This window comes from Cibotium barometz, chromosome 58 (genome assembly GCF_041138505.1).
Source record: "Cibotium barometz isolate CiBa-2024 chromosome 58, ASM4113850v1, whole genome shotgun sequence".
Classification (NCBI taxonomy): domain Eukaryota; kingdom Viridiplantae; phylum Streptophyta; class Polypodiopsida; order Cyatheales; family Cibotiaceae; genus Cibotium; species Cibotium barometz.
This window is the reverse complement of record NC_141103.1, coordinates 30,165,663-30,184,041: the sequence shown is the minus strand read 5'-3', so window position 1 is coordinate 30,184,041 and position 18,379 is coordinate 30,165,663. Positions and strand designations below refer to the sequence as shown.

Below are 18,379 nucleotides of genomic sequence, written 5' to 3'. Positions count from 1 at the left end.
ATCACATTGGTCTCATAGGCCTATTGGGTCTTTAGTAGACGCTTAATGTATCTTTCTTTCTTTCTTTGCCCCAATGCCATAGCCATGTGACTCTTCGACCCTCCTGTCACATGCGGAAGTTCGGGGAGTCTTCTTTCAGCCCTAAACACCATCCCGGAACATCCTTGATGCAAAATGCATACAAAAGATAGAGAAGAGAGAGAGATAGCTGAGTATTCTGTATATTCTATAGTGCAAAATTGCCATCTAGAGTCGCTTATTGTTGTGCTAGCACTAGGATTTTTTTGGGTCCTTTTTATTTGGTGGAGAAGAAGGTTGCTTGGGTATTCCATAACCATATTGTGCAATTAGTAGTGGCTCTTGAGTTTTAACCAATGGGTTCCAAACTCACACAGTCAGATAGGTATGCATCCATAGTTGGACTTTCGTGTAAAAAGAGCTACTACTTTCCAAGTGGAGCAAGTTGTAGATTCAATAAGATGAGCCATGGACTTGGCCCCTCTATTCTTCCTTTTGAATATTTTGACTAAGGGAGGGTTTTGCATGAGTTCTTTGCTGAATCCTCGGATGTGCTTGGGGGGCTACTTTGTTGATTATCTTCTTTTGTAGGAGAGAAATCGTAGATCAAGTACAATCGGTTTAATTGTAACTAAGTTGATTGACTCTCATTGAAGATGAAATTGCAAGGTTATTTTTTGGATATCTCCGGATAGAGAACACTTGGCCAAGAAGTCTCTTGAGAGAGATGCCAGATATTCTCTCTCTCTCTCTCTCTCTCATGCCTGTGTACACAGTGGCCATGGTGGACTTCACAATACGATCCTTAATGCTTTAATCATACAAGATATTTAAAATTCAATAATCCTGTCAACCTCCAGGCGTCTCTATTACCAGGCCTTATGTAGAGCTCATCTCTACTTGCAAATCCAAAACAGATGTTTTAAGTACTTTAAGCAATCTTGTCAATTTTGCTAAATGCTGTGCTGAGAAGCTTATCTTAGCCACATCAAATGTTGTGATTATATAGTGTAATTCCATGTGATTATATAGTGTAATTCCTTATGATTTCCAAGTAAATTCCAAGTGTGAATGTGATTTGAAAGAAAATCAGTTTGAATAAGAGGATGTTCGACGTGTTGATTGCTTTTTACACTCCAGGAGGGCTTTGACACTCTACGAACGTGACTTGAAAGAAGATTAGCTCGAATAGGGGCCTACAATTAATTAATTAATTAATGAAAGGAAGAGTGGAGACAATTAAATGGGTCCGACTAAGGTTGAGAAACGGAGAAACAAGGGCATCGTTGCGTTTCAAGTTCCTTGGTAGACATTGCCTCTGGTCTTCTCTCGTTTCAAGCGGTACGGAGGGTCTGTGCACAGGGGGTTGGGACACAGAGGGCTGCGTAGCGTCGTCGTTCGTTTGGAGACTAGACGGCAAGGGCCGGAACAGTAGAGCATGGGCAACCCAGCACTAGCTGCAGGGGCTTGGCAAAGGTGGTGCGGCCACAACGCTGCTCTATACATAGGTGGGAAAAGGTGGGGTGACCAGCACGCAGACAGTGGCGGACATGTTGAGAGTGAAGGTGCGACATGTAGTTTTGTGAGTATCATGATTCAGTAGAGGGGCCTATGGAAGATTATGGGTAGCATCAGCGGTCAACATGATGATTGATGACATGATTTTAAATAACTTGATTGAAAAGTCTGCATATATGGAACTAGAGAAAGCCAGTCTAGAAATTGTCATGAAATTTGCATGAAAATTGCGTAGATTGAATGGCCACTATTCACACATATCCATGTAATATACAAACCATGGTTCTTGCATTGAGACTGTGCTTGAAATTGGGCCTCAGTCATGCTTGATCCATTGCATCCGTGAAAGATTTATGCATATTTGCCCTATTAACAGATCTGTTATGCAATGGTATGGTGCTACAATGCTCAGTTGAGGTAAGTGTACAAGTAAGAATATATTTTAAATAGAAAAGGGAGTGAGAATTCTTTGACGGGGCAGCAACCTTGAAGGCTATGGTAGATATATAAGTTAGCTGATTATTAGTATATAAAATAAAATATTTAACATTGTGCAACAAGGGGATGTAGCTCAAATGGTAGAGCGATCGCTTTGCATGCGATAGGCAGCGGGATCGATGCCCGTCATCTCCATTTTCAGTCTGGAAAACTGCCTTTTAAACAGTCTCGGATATATACATTTAAGAATAAAACATTAAATACGTATATATATAGCATGACCGGTATGAAATCTACTCATTGCAAATGATCGATTTGTTGGGTTACCCTTTTGGTTAAGCATCGCTTTTGCATCTGATGTTGAAGACACTTGAGTGGCTTGTCCAGCTATGGCGAGGCCTCTTCCTCTCAGCTCCCCCCTCAGATGGGCGCACCCACAGTATAAATTTGGTAACCACCTTGGAACCAAACGACTAAAAAGTTACAAATTGTAATCTAATTTAGATTGATGATTACCATTTGGTAACTTTACACTAGTAAAAAATTACCAAATGATAACTCACCTTTTAAGAAAAAAATTACCATTAGGGTCTTTCTATAAGCCTATATGATGCATGCTTAACAAGGCTCAAATTGATAACTTGAGGCTCACCAAGTAGAAATCACCATAATATCTTGCTATTTTTTCCAAGTTCTCTCAATAACTGATAGAAATAGCTTTAATTTTTTGAAACTCATACAACATCTAGCATGTATGAAAGAAATGAAGAGATCTTTGGAAACTTTAAGATCTACAAAATTACCAAATTGTAACTCAAAATTTGGAATATGTTACCAATGGTAATTTTATGAAAATCTCAAATTTATACTATGGGCGCACCCCTTAATGGATGATCTAACAAAGAAAAAAGAAAGGTCTAGTTTATCCAAACCCTTATTAAACTACAATAATGATCGATAATTGAAATGCTTTGAAATGAATTCTAGTTGCATATTGGCCTTAGAAGGAGTGCATATCTAGTTGATTTTGCATGTCTTTTTGTAGATGATTTTTACTACACCCTTATCTTAGTTGTAGGTGGCTTTGCACGTGTGAGTTTGTGCTTTGCTATCTCCTAACTTGTAGTTTGCAACATAGGCCTTTCTGCAACCATGTGTGTTGAGTGTGTGTGCACCCTCTTGTTGTTAGAATTGGGTCAAGAGATTTGCCTTTCTGTAGTAAACAATGGGTGTTGAGTGTGTGTGCACTCTCTTGTCAAAATTGGGTTAACATAGCCCTTTCTACAACCATGTGCACACCCCAATGGTTAGGAAATTATATTTTTACTAAGCCTTACATCAATCCTTTTCACCATGAATCGAAGAACAAACTGTAATTTGAACAAACATTTTTTGCACATTTTAATCTAATTAAAACTTAATTTAAGGAGGTAATTTTCCTTCTCCCATCAATTTGAGAAGGCTTTTTTGAAATTTGAACAAGTTCTAGGCTAAGTTGAGCTTGTCTTCAGATTGGAAGAAAGTCCAAGCGATGGGTCATACCATGGGTAACACTTGCACCCGCCATGGTCCCCCTATCGAGAAATGTACCTGGACAATTATTGATGGGGACGATGAGTTGTTGACGATGAGGCTAAATGTATGTTCTTGAGATATCAATGCCTATTGATGTGTCTACTAGATGAAGAGTCCCATGTGTATATTTCACGTGTCATGATGAGGCTTAGTGTGGGTGCTTGAGATATTAGTGTGTCTATTAATGTGCTTATTAGATACAGAGCATGTGTTTATACTATAGCAACATGCGTCGTTCGTTAATGGGCATGGGACAAAAGATGTGTGTGCTCACATAGAAAACTCCAGCACAACGCTTTCTTCAACACTTATTTGTCTGCTTTTCTTGACTTTTACACACGGTTTAAGATAATGAATTGAGTGTTGATGTGTAACAAGAATGGCTGATAAGGCATGTGTGAATAAGGTTGGGTTGTCCATCATAAGGGAAGAATTTAGGACACCCAGTGTGAGGATTTCTTACCTCAAGGATATTCTATAAGACATGATTAGAGACTTAATACTCAAGCGAAGATAAGTAGAGCAAAAAGTTGTGTTGTTGCATTAAGACACAAGGCCTTATAAAATAGGGCCTGAAGAGGTACAAGTGAGGAGTTAGATCCTGAATGCAGGGATGTAGCTGCATCAAACGGTTATGTCTTTAGATGAAGAGTCATATCCTTTGGATAGGACATGCTTCTTTATAATAACCCTTTTACGAGATGGAACACAACCCTTGAACAATGTCTCCTTACTAATAATCAAAATTAGGCTATAATTAGAGAGATTAACATGGATTAATTCATAGTCGTGACTTTCTCTCCCTCTTAAAAAATGATTGTTGCTCTATCTTAGAACTAGAAATATAAGTGATTGTTGCTCTATCTTCTACTAGTCTCTAATAAAATTCCATTGTCTTTTGTCAAACGTAATGAATAGTTGCATATCTTTTGTTTTTTTTTTAATCTTCCACAACGATGAGGCATCAAGTTACTTCTTGAATCACCATATGTGTCACATAATAATTCCATTGTGACATAGTCTTCCACAAGAGTTTGTGGTAAATGTAAAACTCATTAGTGTCAAGAACAATAGCCATCTCCATATGGGATAAGATGCTTGTGAGCATGGCAAAGAAAGTCCTTCTGATGTACTTTGAATAGCCACATGTCATCTTTGCATGTTCAATCAAGTCAAAGCTTTGTCAAATCTTCATCTTCATGTAATGAATCCAAAAATTTCTCTATTTCATCTAATTTTCTCATCCAAATCCATTGCAGAAGATCCTGTTGTCTTGTCTTGCATAGAAACATATTAAACCATTGTAACTTCATAGTTTGGAGTTGTCATGTTATCTTTAAGGGTTGAAACACTTGAGCAATGTTTTGCATCAATAAACTAATTATATCCATCTTTTGAAACAATCTATAGCATGGCAGATTGTTTGTTAAATGTGGAAGTAATAAATGTAGCTTGTGCATGAAGAGGTTGCACCATGGCACATTTGCCCTTGAAGAATAAAACAAGGATGAATACTCCCGACTTTGCAGGGACTATCACACCCTCAATAAGCTCACAATCAAAAGCAAGTTCCCAATTCCTCAGGTTGACTCCATATTAGAGAGGCTGAATGGAGCTATAAGGTGTTTTTGAAGATTGACCTAAAAAGGATACCATCAGGTAGTACAGATTATGGAAGGGGGCATCCCCAAAACTACATTCAAATCTAAACAGGCCCACTATGAGTTTGTCATCATGTCCTTCGACCTAACAATCAAAAGCTCCCTCAGATTGACTACATATTAGAGAGGTTGAATGGAGCTAAGGTGTTTTTGAAGATTAACCTAAAAAGGGTACCATCAGGTACAAATTATGGAAGAGGGCATGCATAAAGGATTTTTTAAAATACAAAAGTGTTATTCTTATTAAAATTGATTTTTTATGCATAGAAAGATGCATAAAAGATTTTTTTAAATTATAAAAGCGTTATTCTTATAAAAATTAATTTTTAGTCATAAATAGATGCATAAAGAAATTCTTTTTATTTTAAAAGTGTTATTTCTATTAAATTTGATTTTATGCATAAATAGATGTATAAAAAGATTTTTTTAATAAAAGTGTTATTCCCATTGAAGTTGATTTTTATGCATAAATAGATGCATAAAGAATTTTTATATCAAAATTAAAATTATCTTAAATTCTATGAGTATTTGTAAAAAAAAACAAGAAATCTATCGAGATCGAAATATTCAGATAAATGATTAATTCATTCCTCATTGAAATTCATAACTAATTTAGAAATCAGTTAAGTGAATATTCAAAGAAAGAAATTCAGTAAAATAGTAACTGAATTATCAAACCTTTTCGAGAAAGATAGTTCAGGAAGAATCTTATCCGACTCGAACCTTGAATCAAACTATGACCAAGACCAAGCTCTTTCGTCAGTTTCGACGAGGAAAGAAGGTGTGACCAGTTTAGAAAAATACACTCAAAACTTCCACCAAATCTGAAACTAAGTTTGAGACTTCGAATTGATCTGTGGATCAAGGTTAAAGAATTCGAGGAAAATTGGTATGAAATTCAAAATTTCGATCAATAAGTTTTGGGGATGCTAATTCAAGAAATACTCCTTATATTCAAAAGAAAATCAAACTGAAAACTTGCATAGAAACCCTGTTTTCTTAAAGGACTATCTTACGCCAGAATGCTGAAGGGAGCATTTGGTATATGTTTTTCTAAGGGAAGTTTGGTTTTGTAACAGCTGGCGGGGAGTGTTCAAAGGACAGCTCACGCGGCAAAGCCTGCCCAGGTCTTGACTAGCCTTAGTATGGTTAAAAAATGGCGCGCTTCCGGTACGATGGGCAAGGACCGATGAAGTAGTCCTTAGGTGAAGTGCCAGGGCACCTAAGGAGGATCTTGGAGAGTTTGAGGAGGCAATGCACGGGCTCGCGATGCCTAGGACACCCATGCGTATGTCGTGGTGGAAGATATATATGAAGGACGAAATGATTATTGTAATCTGTTACTACTGGATCTCGTTTGCTGACCAGTTGGTCTCAATGGGATATTGTTTTTTGAGAAACAAGGGACTGGATGGAATTTTTGAGTTATGACATCTGTAACCAATAACTGTTTGTCAATGGATTATTTTATATGTTAAAGTTTTAAAGAGGAGTGTGTGCATATCTGTATTCGAAAGCAAAAGTTAAGAAAGGCATTCAATTATGGGTGGGTGAGTAATTGTTTGGTTCTACCGATTCCAGTGGTTGGGTGGTGGCTAACCCATGGGCCGAATGGGGTAGGCTGGAATCAGTGGAGTTTTAATAATTAAATTGAAATAATAGGAATACGCTTAGAATTGGAGTAGTTAAATAAAAACCTGAAGAATTTCTCAAATGAGTAGATCAATGGCTATGCCTGACTTCGGCTAGGAAAAAAGTGTTGATTTTTTGAAATGATTAGATCAACGGTTGTGCCTGATTTCGGTTGGAAAAAAAGCGTTGATTTCTTCAAATTAAGTAAGTGATAGTTTTCCTTCTATCTGGTTTAATTAGGTGAAGGATAGTTTAGTCTCTTGACCCCGTTAGAAAATTTGCTAAGAAAATAAAAAAGGTGGAATCGTCCCCGTTTTTTGGGCAAGGAAAATTTTCTCGGTTTCGGTTTCGGAATGACCACCAAATTAGTTTCGTGTCCGGACATTCGAGGGCGAGGCCCCGAGTGGGAAACCCTGCCCGCACAAGAGGAAGCTACTTCCGCTGCTAGCAACCGGGAATTTGTTGGTGCGCGGAGGGGGCAGAGGAGTCTCACACTCATGGTGGGGGAGATTTAACCCATTCTTATGTCGCGTGCATAGCTTTCTTCTATTTTAATCTTGTGTATTTCAAGTTGATTTTTAATAGAGGGCCAACCGTGAGCTTCCAATAAGATCACCACACGATCCCACAACATTGATATGCACGCCATGCTACAAAACATCAACTCACTAGTTGGAAGGCTAAAGTTCAAACAAGCACAACCAACATTGTGGCATCCAAGCTTTTGTTGTGGATGGGCAAATGACTATCCACAACGAAAGCTTTCGTTGTGGATGGGCAAATGACTATCCACCCTTGCCCATTGAGCATACACATAGTAAGTGTCAAACCCTAACTCACGTGTAACATAGCCTCCCCATGTAATTGTATAGTCACCACCTTCATTGATAATATTGAAAAACACAAAAACCCAAAAACATAATAAGAATCATAAAAAAGAGAGAGAGGTTCAAATAAGCGATCTCAAAAGTCTGATCACTCGATTGTTATCCTAAAGTCGAATCGACATGGGCCGATCATCGCAATGATTCAAGGGGTGGCGATCAGTGGGCAAATTGCGATTTAAGATGTGAGATTTGTAAAGTTGAATTGTGATTTGAGAAGTAGAACCGATGCTTCAAGATGTGAGATATGTAAGCAATTTGAGAAGTAGAATCGGCAATTATAAAGAGACTGAATCATCGAGGAGTTGGATCACCATGATCCTAAAACCGACAAGGATGTTGAATTGTCTAAAAAGTGGGATTGTCGAGGAGTCAGATTGCCATAATCCAAGAATGGACCACCAAAGAAATTGAATTGTTTGAGGAGTCAGATCGCCATAATCCAAGAATCGACCACCAAAGAAATTGAATTGTTTGAAAAGTGAAACGACGATCACCATGATCTAAGAATCGACAATCATAAGCATAAGGTTGGTGAGGTGGGATCATGATATGAGAAGTGAGATCAACGAGTAAAGAGGTTGGATCATCTAGAAAGTCAAGTCGTTAGGAAAGTACAATCACAAGATTGTGTTTTTTTTTTTAAAGTCAAATCGTTAAGATTAGGTTTCTTGGATTGCAATTTATGATGATGTGGCACCCCAGAGCACCTATATCATGGATCGCCACACCTCACGGATCATGCCTCATGCCTATCACCTGTGTGGAGAGAGAGAGGTGAGGTCGGAGAAGGGAGGGGAGATCATTGGAAGCTGTGTTGCTGCCAGTGATAGAGGACTGGGTCGATCGCCGATCTACTAGAGAGAGCGAGAGAAGCGAGCAATTGCCTTGGCCCCGACGCCTGCATAGTGCAGAGAAGAGCAGAAAGGATGGGATTTCCACCCTTGGCCGCCTAGGCAGCCCAAGCAGCGAGCAGGAGAAGAAAGTAGGGGGAGCAAGGCAGTGAGCAGGGTTAAGGTTTCCAACGAAGGAAGATCAAACAGGGAGCTTCTCTTTGCTTGCAGTCATGTCGGCCTTGTGGATATGGGGGTGTTGAGTATTTTGAGTGCATTTTCCTTGAGATTGAGCATTATGGCACCATGGGAGACCTCATGGAGAACTGAGAGGCTTGCTATGGAAAAACGTAGATGCAACTTGATCTTGCTGTGTGGGCATGCCTGCGGGTGTTTAGCCTGTCTCGCCCTTGCTCTCCCCACAGTTCACAGGCAACGAGCATTAGCCTTTCTCCATGTTCTCGGCTCTAGCTGAGTCAACCCAACACTTTAATGGCATTGATGAATTGGATAGTTGCAAAGGATTTGGCTTGAAGCTTTTGGTGATGGAACTAACTACTGCTTCAGAAACACACTCGACTGGAAGGGAAAAGTTGAGAAGAGCAAGAATCCTCACCACTTTTTGGCGATGGAACAACTACTTGAGGAACACTCTGACTAGAAGGGAAAAGTTGAAAAGAGCAAGATTCCTCTTTTGCTCTGGAGAGACCATAAGCACTTTGTTTTCTCAACTCAGTGTGATGTGTTGCTCAACACACCTATAAATCACGCACCGGAGGGGAGAGACCATAATTACCACTTGGAGAAACCATAAGCACTAGTTTGACAGAGAAAGCATGCCTTCAGGATACCCCAATAAGTGCACAAGTCCTCAACCACCTCACCGACCACTACAACACTACCGACACCCCAATAATAACCTGGCCCTTTAAGTGAAGCAATCGGTGTGTCCCAACCATGCCACTGGCAAGCCACTTGTCAAAACAACATCATCACCGGCCTACCAATGTAAGCCACTTGGTCTCTTCAACACCATCCCCACCGGCTCATTCCAAGCACTGGCCATAACTTGGCAAAGCTACGTGCCAGGTAGAGTCTGTGTACCATCTATTGGTGACTTTTAGTGCCAAATTCTTATAGAAAGTCACGATAGTCCAAGTGCTGGTCACCCTACAGTAAAAAAGACCTATATATTAGTTAAAAAACAATTCTATTAGCCTAGTTTGTTCAAGGAAGTCTAAGACTTCGTGTTGGAATGCAAGAAGTGTCAGGTCAATAAGCATGAGCGCCTCAAGGTTGGAGGCTTGCTACATCCAACGAGACATGGGGGAGTATTTTCATGGATTTTATCACTGGTTTACCTAAAACGGCTCGAGAGAATGATTCGGTTTGGGTAGTGGTTGACAGATTGACTAAGATGGTCAAATATATACTTACTAAAAAAGAGGTGAAAACTCCTAAGTTAGCTAGGTTATTTATCAAACATCTTGACAAGCAATATGGCCTGCCCCCGGCAGATATAGTTTCAGATAGGGATAAGTCACTTTTGTAGAGAAGTCTTCAAAAAGTTGGACATTGCTCTGAGTATGAGTACGGCTGATCATCCGCAGTAGTCTAATGGTCAGACTGAGAGCATCAACCAAGTGTTAGAGGACATGCTTCGAGCGTATGTCAGTAAAAAGTAATCCGATTGGGAGGGATACCTGCCACATTTGGAGTTTGCTTATAATAGTTTAAAACATTCAATGATTGGATTTAGTCCATTGATGCTAATGTATGGTTTCCAGTCGAGATCTCCTATGGCCGTAGGGCTACAAAAGGAGAAGATTCAGTCTGTTTACGATTTTCTTGAGGACATGCAAGATATGCTAAAAGCAGCAAGAGATAGTATTCATAGAGCACAAGATGGTGCAAAACTGTATGCTGAAAGAGCTGTAGAGAAGTGATGTTTGAAGAGGGTGACTTTGTTTTCTTGAAAGTCCCTGCAAAGTCGAAGATTCTCAAGACATGAAAGTGTCAAAAACTCTCCTAGATATTGCGATCCATTTAAGATCCTTAAGAAGATTGGTAGCGTAGCATACAAACTTGAGTTGCCGGAGAGCTCTCAAGTACATCCGGCAACTCAAGTAGGATAAGTAGTTCCTCCTGACATCTTGGTGGAACTTATTGAACCACTGTCTCTTCCAAATGAATACGAAAAACAATGGATTATCAAGATAAGTAGTTCCTCCTGACATCTTGGTGAAACTTATTGAACCACTGTATTGTCTCTTCCACATGAACCCAAGAAGATTCTTGGATTTAGAGATCAGAACACGAGGCATACTATGTACCGAGAAGCAGTCAAGCCTTGTTTGTATGTGCAAATTCACAATGGAATTGATAATGGTTTGCACTATTCCATCCAATGGATATGCTATGTATAATACGTTTACACTATCAACAATGTAGAGACGTTCATAGACTATTGCACGCAGGAGAAGATGAAATCACAAGATGAACAAGAAGAGATTTTTAAAAGCTACTATTCTCTTGCCTTGTTTGTATGTGCAAATTCGCAATGGAACTGATAATGGTTTGCACTATCCATCCAATGGCCATGAAAGATGATTATACCAACCAATAGCTTTGTATGTGACAAGGATGCCGTGTGATAAAGTTTACACTTGTATCAACAAAGCTTCCATTAACCTCTTTAGCTACAATGGAAGTTAACAATTTCATCCAACTTAGTTGAGTGATGGTTCAAACTATAGCTTTGTATGTGACAAGGATGCTGTGTGATAAAGTTTACACTTGTATCAACAAAGCTTCCATTAACCTCTTTAGCTACAATGGAAGTTAACAATTTCATCCAACTTAGTTGAGTGATGGTTCAAACTAGCTTCAATAGATACTTGAACTTTGAAGGATACAAGTTTAAATTTGAAAGTCTTAAAAAAAAGAAATCATTTGCACTTGTGCGTATGTTGACTTTTATAATTAGTCTTCCATTGAGAGGGTCATTCTTTTGTGTGAAAAAATTCAAAGTTGTGAAAAACATTTATTCCTCGTCGCAACATTTATCATAACGGGGGAAGTTTGGGGGGAGAGAGAGAGAGAGAGAGGTATTAGCGTCGGTAGAATGCAACACGAGGGCATATACGACCAACGGTGGGACTTGAACTCGGTGGAGAGAGAGAGAGAGATTTCATTTAAAAAAGAGAGAATATATTATGTTGATTAAAAAATAATAGAGAGAATTGTAAAAAAGAAAAAATCTGTAATATCCATCCACGTGGAGTGTGTAGGCGTGCCGGAGGTGTGGACTGTCACAGCTCCGTTCGACAGAAAATTAATGTTGGTGGTCAGTGAATTTCCGTGGAAATTCACCGGACTTGCATGGGCGATCCTTGGAACAGGTCGACGGAGGCGCCGCAGGAACTTTTCCGGTGTCGTGCGGGGGAGAAAACGGACGACGACACCAGATCGTCGTCGTCATCTCCGTCCAAAGCCACCAAGGATTTCCGTTTGTTGTTGCCGCCGGAATCTTCCCTTCTCCTGTTCATCTGCATGGCTGCAGCGTCCCCCACCATCGCCTGTGCCTCCTCCATCACACACGGATTGTCGTCCACCGCATACAGAATCCTCTGTATTGCCGTCACAATCTAGCATAAAAAAGCAACATGTAGGTTTCCCGGTAAATAGCATGACATTTTGATATATGGTTTGCTTTAAAAAGCAAACCATATATTAAAAAAAAATAGCAAAAAAGGCAGTCTCTTAGCTTAAAAATGTAATGTTGGGAAATGTTTTCTTCTCAATTGGAATAATTAGCATTTTTAAAACCTTTTTTGGCATAAAATGAAGAAGGAAGGCTCTGATGGACAGGGTTCATATCTACTCACTCTTGACGAGACCCACTACCTCTTAGTTAGGGTGGGTCGTGATGAACAAAGCCCACTGGGGCAAGTGCCCTCAAACACCTTCCGTTTTTATAAAAAATGCAGGACAAGTTATAGTCCGCATTTTTTATAAAAAAGGAAGGGGTTTGCACCTTAACCAAGAGGTAGTGGGTCTAGGAAGGGGTTTGCACCTTAACCAAGGTAGTGGGTCTCATCGACCCACCCTAACCAAGAGGTCCTGATTCTCATCGAGCCTTGACACCATTGGGTTGTGTGAGAGTGGTGTAGCTTATAGCTCGGCTACATCCCCTCAAAAGGGGGCTTTCGACAAAAAAAACAGGGAGAGAGTGCAAGTGAGTTCAATCAACCCTGTTTTTAGAAGAGATAGATAAATACCGGTAGACGCTCTAGATCTGGGTTCTGGCACAGAATTTCGATGTCCCTCAGCTTCATGAAGTAGAAATCACGCTCCTTTTCCAAGCTATCAACGGACAGCTTCAGCTCTGTGACCTGCTAATTTATAAAATGAGTCACATGCATGTGAATTCTGACACTCGTGTGAGAGACAGAGCCCCAACACACACACACATGCGTGAGTGTGTGTATGGGCATGCAGGCGCATGCACATACTGATTTGTGTTATGCATGTACAAACTCATGTATATACATGTGTATGTGTGTGTGCGTGCGCGCACGCGAGAGAGAGAGAGAGAGAGAGAGAGAGAGAGAGAGAGAGCCAACACATACACATGTACAAACACATGCATATACATGTGTGTGTCTCTGTGTGTGTGTGTGCACGTGAGAGAGAGAGCCAACACATATACACATGCATGTGCACTAACATATGTACATAATTTGTACACGCACGTGTGTGTGTGTGTGAGAGAGAGAGAGAGAGAGAGAGAGAGAGAGAGAGAGGACCTGCTCTGCTAGTGCTGCCACTTGTGATGCTGGCACCATGGGGACAGCTGGAGCTTGAGAAGCTGCAGGAATCGATGGTGATGCTGCTGATAAAGATGGCCGTGAACTCTTACCCCCTGTGATTGCAAATTAATTAATTAATACTTCCAAACTGGTCATCTATAGCAGTGGGCAAATTTGGAAAAAAGGGAAAAAACCCTGACTGATAGTATGCTGGTTTTCACATAAGTATTAATATTATTGCATTATTAAAAAATAACCAAGATTACCTGTGGCAGCAGCATCTACTCGCCTACCGTGAGCACTTGCTTTGTGAGGGGGTGGGGCTGGGGATGGTGGGGGAACCCTCTTGTTGGTCTCCTTGCCCCCTTTGCAAGCATCCCTTCTCTCACTAGGATTGTAACTGTAGAAGCAGCCAGCTAATTAATAATCCACTGATATAATCACACAAGGCAGATGCTAACACAGCCCACACAAAGCAAGCTTAGCTTAGCCTGCCCCCTTGAAGGCCTAATTGTGACCCTCTATAAAAACTTACTGGAAAATCCGGATTAGTCCACTAAGCTTGCTTGATTAAAACTTACTTCTGATTAAACCCTCCGTTAATTGAATCGCAGTATCTTTTCATCCACTGCATGAACTCCAAGTTGTCAAGGGGCCTCCTTTTCATAAGCTTGTTTACCTCTATGTGCTGAGGAGACATGGAGCAACTCATCAGCAAATTCACACTACTTAAATACACCCAGAACAGAGTACAACTCTAATCTGTTTTGATTTTTCATAAAGCAGAGAAAACCTGAATTCAACCTTGGCAATCTTTAGCTTGTTGAACACATCCTGCAGCACCTTGTAGTTTTGGATCATGTCATATTCTGTCTTTGCGTCAAAATTAACCTGTGCAATGAGATTAATTTAATTAAGGGCATTTACATAAACACTATTAGATTAATAAGAAGAAAAATGCTAGTTAATGGCTCCAAAACCTTATGCATGGGGACGGATCCAGGGTGGGTTGCATCCATTAGCTGGCAATAAACAGCTCCTGAGGCAGCCTGCAGGCGCCCAATCAAAGGTTATAAATAAAACACGATTACAGATGGTAATTTTTCATGTAAGTCATAGTTAATCTCAAGAAACTGGGTTCAGAGAACCTCTTCAATTTTCGTGAGAGTGAGGTTGAGGGTGGAGTTAACCCATTGAAGGATTTCATGTCTGCCCACAAAGTAAGCTCCATCCATGACCCCAATACTGCTAGCAGCCATGATGCGAAGAAGAAGAAGAAGAAGAAGAAGGGGAGGGAAGAGAAGAGCTTGTTGCGTTGTAAAACAAGGGAGAGCTTAATTGAAGAGAAGGTAACGTGGTAGATAGGGGAGTCGCAACGGGAAAATGATGGTGAAATGAAGATTATTGCTTTATTTACTGCCTTTTGGCATAGTGGGAGATTTTGCTGTTTCCTTTCTTTGTGGCCGTTGGCTCTACTTTCCCCTTTGGTCTTTTGACACTTTTGAATCAGTTGACCACGGGCCTTCCTAACTTGTTGCTAGCCCTAGCACATGTGAGAATAAGGCTCGATTCATACGACCTCGCCAACCAACTCTTCACAAGCTCGGGCATTGGCCTATCACCACCAAACTCAATCTGAGGCGGCCTCATTCACACTAGGTGGCAGTGGCCACCTACTGGAAATGCACACGTGGACTACCAAAGCGGGTGGATTGGTTCACAAGCTTTTTCTTCTGACTCCCTACCTCGCTCACGACGGACACCAACTCTCTGTGGCAAATCATTTTTTATTGTGCCAGTCATTTGCACCAAGTTGTTAGCTATAAAAGTTTAATGTTGCCAATCTACTGCAATGAAGGGACCTAGGAAATTGCACTCAACGGCATGGAGTACACACGTCCCTCACGGGAGTAGAACCTAGACATGGAAAAAGTGCCATGTATCAGCCATGAAAGCTTGGGCATAAGCTCCAAGAAGACAAGATGTCTATCATATCAAATGATTAAGAAGATATCAAAAAGGATACAATAGCCTAGACCAAGGTCACTTATATAGTGTTTGACCAATTCACACTGGGCTAACAATATGCCTATGCCCCAAATCTATGCTCAAGTCCGTGTGGAGGTAGTCAAGCAATGAAACAATGAAATCCCCATGTGCGGACCATCTGGCACGTACATCCACCTCATCAAACAAAAGCCTTGAGTGACTAGGCATCGATCCCTTGAGCTCGCATGAAAAGGCTACCTCATCATAGCACGAAGTCGACAAATGAGGGTCTAAAGGACTAAACCTCAAAGTGCCAAAACTATGTGTGAATGCAACAAAAGAAATATGATCCATGACACGAAATGGTAGCTTGTGATAATAAGCATAGAGCCTTGAGGATAATGCATGAGCAAGCCTCCTAAGATCAGGATTTGAGATGGTAACATAATGATGGCGATGACGATGATGGGGTGTAGAGTGTCGATCATAAGAAGGATAGTAGTAGTAAGAATACCCCATTGTGAAGCGTGTGAATACACCTCACCAAACACAAGACATATAAGGCATGTGAACCATGACGTGTGAATAAGCCCAAATAATGTATCAATGTGCGAGAAACAAGCCCACAATGCACCCAAGTGTGCAAACAAGGCCAATAATGCTCCAATGAGCATGAACAAATGCGAAAGCGCGTGAACACCTCACACAATACAAGATGTGTGAAAAATCACCAAGAAGACCCCGATGTGCTTAAATCAAACGCTAAACCGCCCGAAATATGGGCACATGTGAAAATCCACCACAAAATACAAGGCGTATGAACAAGCTCCCAAATTATTACTTAAAAAAATGTTCTCCATTCACTTGTATGTAAACATGCCCAACAATCACTCACTCACATGTAAAGTTGTAAACATGCGCAACAATCACTCACATCCTCTCCAAGTGTACATATGCACAATCTGCGTGAAAACAATCCTTTTACAATGCTAGTGTAGGGGAGGTGTGAATTAAAGAAAGAAGAAGGAATGAGGTTAAGGGTAAAGATAAAGGGCTGGCTAGATGATTATGGAATGAAAGAAAGCTAGAGTGGACCAAGTGGGGAACCCAAGGGTGTGAAAGGAGCTTTAAAAAAACGCTAAGGTTGAATAAAATAGGCGCCTTTTGCATTGTTTTTCTAGCTCAGAGTTATTTTCCTTCTTCTCCTCTCATCCGCGTTGGTAGCGGCTCGAGCTACATATCGGCCAGCTTGCTGATTTGGCGCTGCGTGGCATATCAGCCACGCAGGCATCAACAGCCAGCGCACACATATGCCACGCAAGCATCAACAGCCAGCGCCCCCTCCAGCATTTAATGCGAACGGCGCCAGCCCACACACGCTCCAGCCGTGGAGCCCACACCTTGGCGCCTTCTAGCTCCAGCCCTACACGCAGCGGACGAGCCCCCTTTGCCTTCCAACCCTACACGCAGCGTTGAAGTCCTGCGCCTTCCAACCCTACACGCAGCGTTGAAGTTCGAGCCAAGACGGGCGCGTGCGCGTGTTGCAGCGCACAATCGATTAGCAGGCATGCATCTGATTCGTTACTCTGCCAAACCGATTCTTCTTCTTTCTTTTTAAAAAAATGGGAAAAAAAAATGTATGCCACTGCAGCCCTTGAGTTTGTAAAATGCAGGCTTTGCATTTGGACTGCAGATTCAGCTGTACTTCCCAACCTGCAGAGAAAAAGCAACTCACCCTCCTCAAGACGGATCATGGACAGTCGTCGTATGTTAATGGATGCGCTGGTATGACTAAAAGACTTTGCTCTTGATGTTTTCTCCTGCTCAAAAGTCCACGTTTTGTGTCTCCATTTAATCCTTATAGTTCAACCAAAACAAGTTCGAAGCTCATTGTGATTTCTTCACTTCTTGTCCAATTGTAAATGTGCGGCTGAATCTTTGCTCTAATAATTGAACATCCAGTGGAATTTATTTTTCGTTGTAACCTACCCTCCATATAATTGATATGTCTCATTTCTACCTACAAAATTGGTTTGCACAATCTAAGACTTTCTTAGGAATTTGAGAAGTCAACAAAATTAGTAATATGGAATATATGGAGTTCATGGGCACCAATTCTTGACAATTCTATGCTTCTTCTATGTGCCAACAATGATACGATTATCCGCTCTTAATCACCTAATCATTGCATTCTACTAACTATCAAGCTAGGAATGTTTCTTTGATAGTGTCACTCTTTGCATTACCTTTGGTTCAGCAGGTTTAGGTTTTTTAAAGAGTTAATCATGTCTCTCCAAAACTGAAGCTTAGAGAATGCCATGAGTTCTCAAATGCCCCCCATCGATGTCTTCGATTCGACAGCATTGTGTTGGGTGCACTCATATGACAATCGTTCAAAATACAAATTTGTACGCGAAGCTAACATCCCTTGGAACCGTGTTGCCGATTTTGTAAAAGGAGAAGCCGACAATGCAAAGTTTCCGACTTCTTTCAAAAAATATAGCCACCATCATCGAGATGCCTCCAATCTTACAAAGATTGCACATGAATCATGGATTGAGAAGATAGTGTAAGTGTGTATTTGTTTTAGTTTCTCTAATCCATTCATTAATCATCACACACACACATACAATTAAATGTTTATCGTTACTTCTTTGTTTTGTTTAGCTTTTGGTGTGGTTTTGGTCCTGCTGGCACTAAAGCACCAATGCAATCTAACATTGCGGATGGCAAAGAGGTCGAAACTACCCAGCTCAATGAATGCAAGGACACTGGCAGCGAAGATGATGTTGAGGTGGAGGAGAATAGTGGTGACGAGTCAAATCGCGAAGATGGTGAGATGGAGGAGCGTAGTGAAATAAAAGAGTTGCCACAACCAAGTGCAAAGAAGCCATGTAAGAAAAGGCGTCCTCCCATCACAAAGGGTAAGCGAAAGCGTGGATGTAAATGTCATTTTAGTGTCAAGAGGCTCGCACAAGATCCAGGGGTGGCCATAATCTCTTATATACATCCATACCACA

At 40.8% G+C, this 18,379-nt stretch overlaps 1 protein-coding gene and 1 non-coding gene across 2 annotated transcripts; one reads left to right on the top strand and one right to left on the bottom strand.

Annotated features, from left to right (window-relative positions):
* The first annotated feature begins 2,096 nt into the window (after positions 1-2,096).
* On the top strand, positions 2,097-2,169 carry TRNAA-UGC (transfer RNA alanine (anticodon UGC)). The gene has a single exon. It is a non-coding gene; the product is annotated as a tRNA-Ala (tRNA).
* Positions 2,170-11,778: 9,609 nt separating this feature from the next.
* LOC147606142 (microtubule-associated protein RP/EB family member 1A-like) lies at positions 11,779-14,739 on the bottom strand. Its single transcript, XM_086792394.1, has 8 exons — positions 14,519-14,739; positions 14,351-14,419; positions 14,175-14,261; positions 13,952-14,058; positions 13,637-13,770; positions 13,368-13,483; positions 12,840-12,953; positions 11,779-12,206 (listed from the first exon to the last, which is right to left on the bottom strand). Exons 1-8 carry the CDS (start codon positions 14,627-14,629, stop codon positions 11,928-11,930), a joined length of 1,017 nt encoding a protein of 338 aa, XP_086648520.1. The 5' UTR covers positions 14,630-14,739; the 3' UTR covers positions 11,779-11,927.
* Between the last annotated feature and the right edge of the window lie 3,640 nt (positions 14,740-18,379).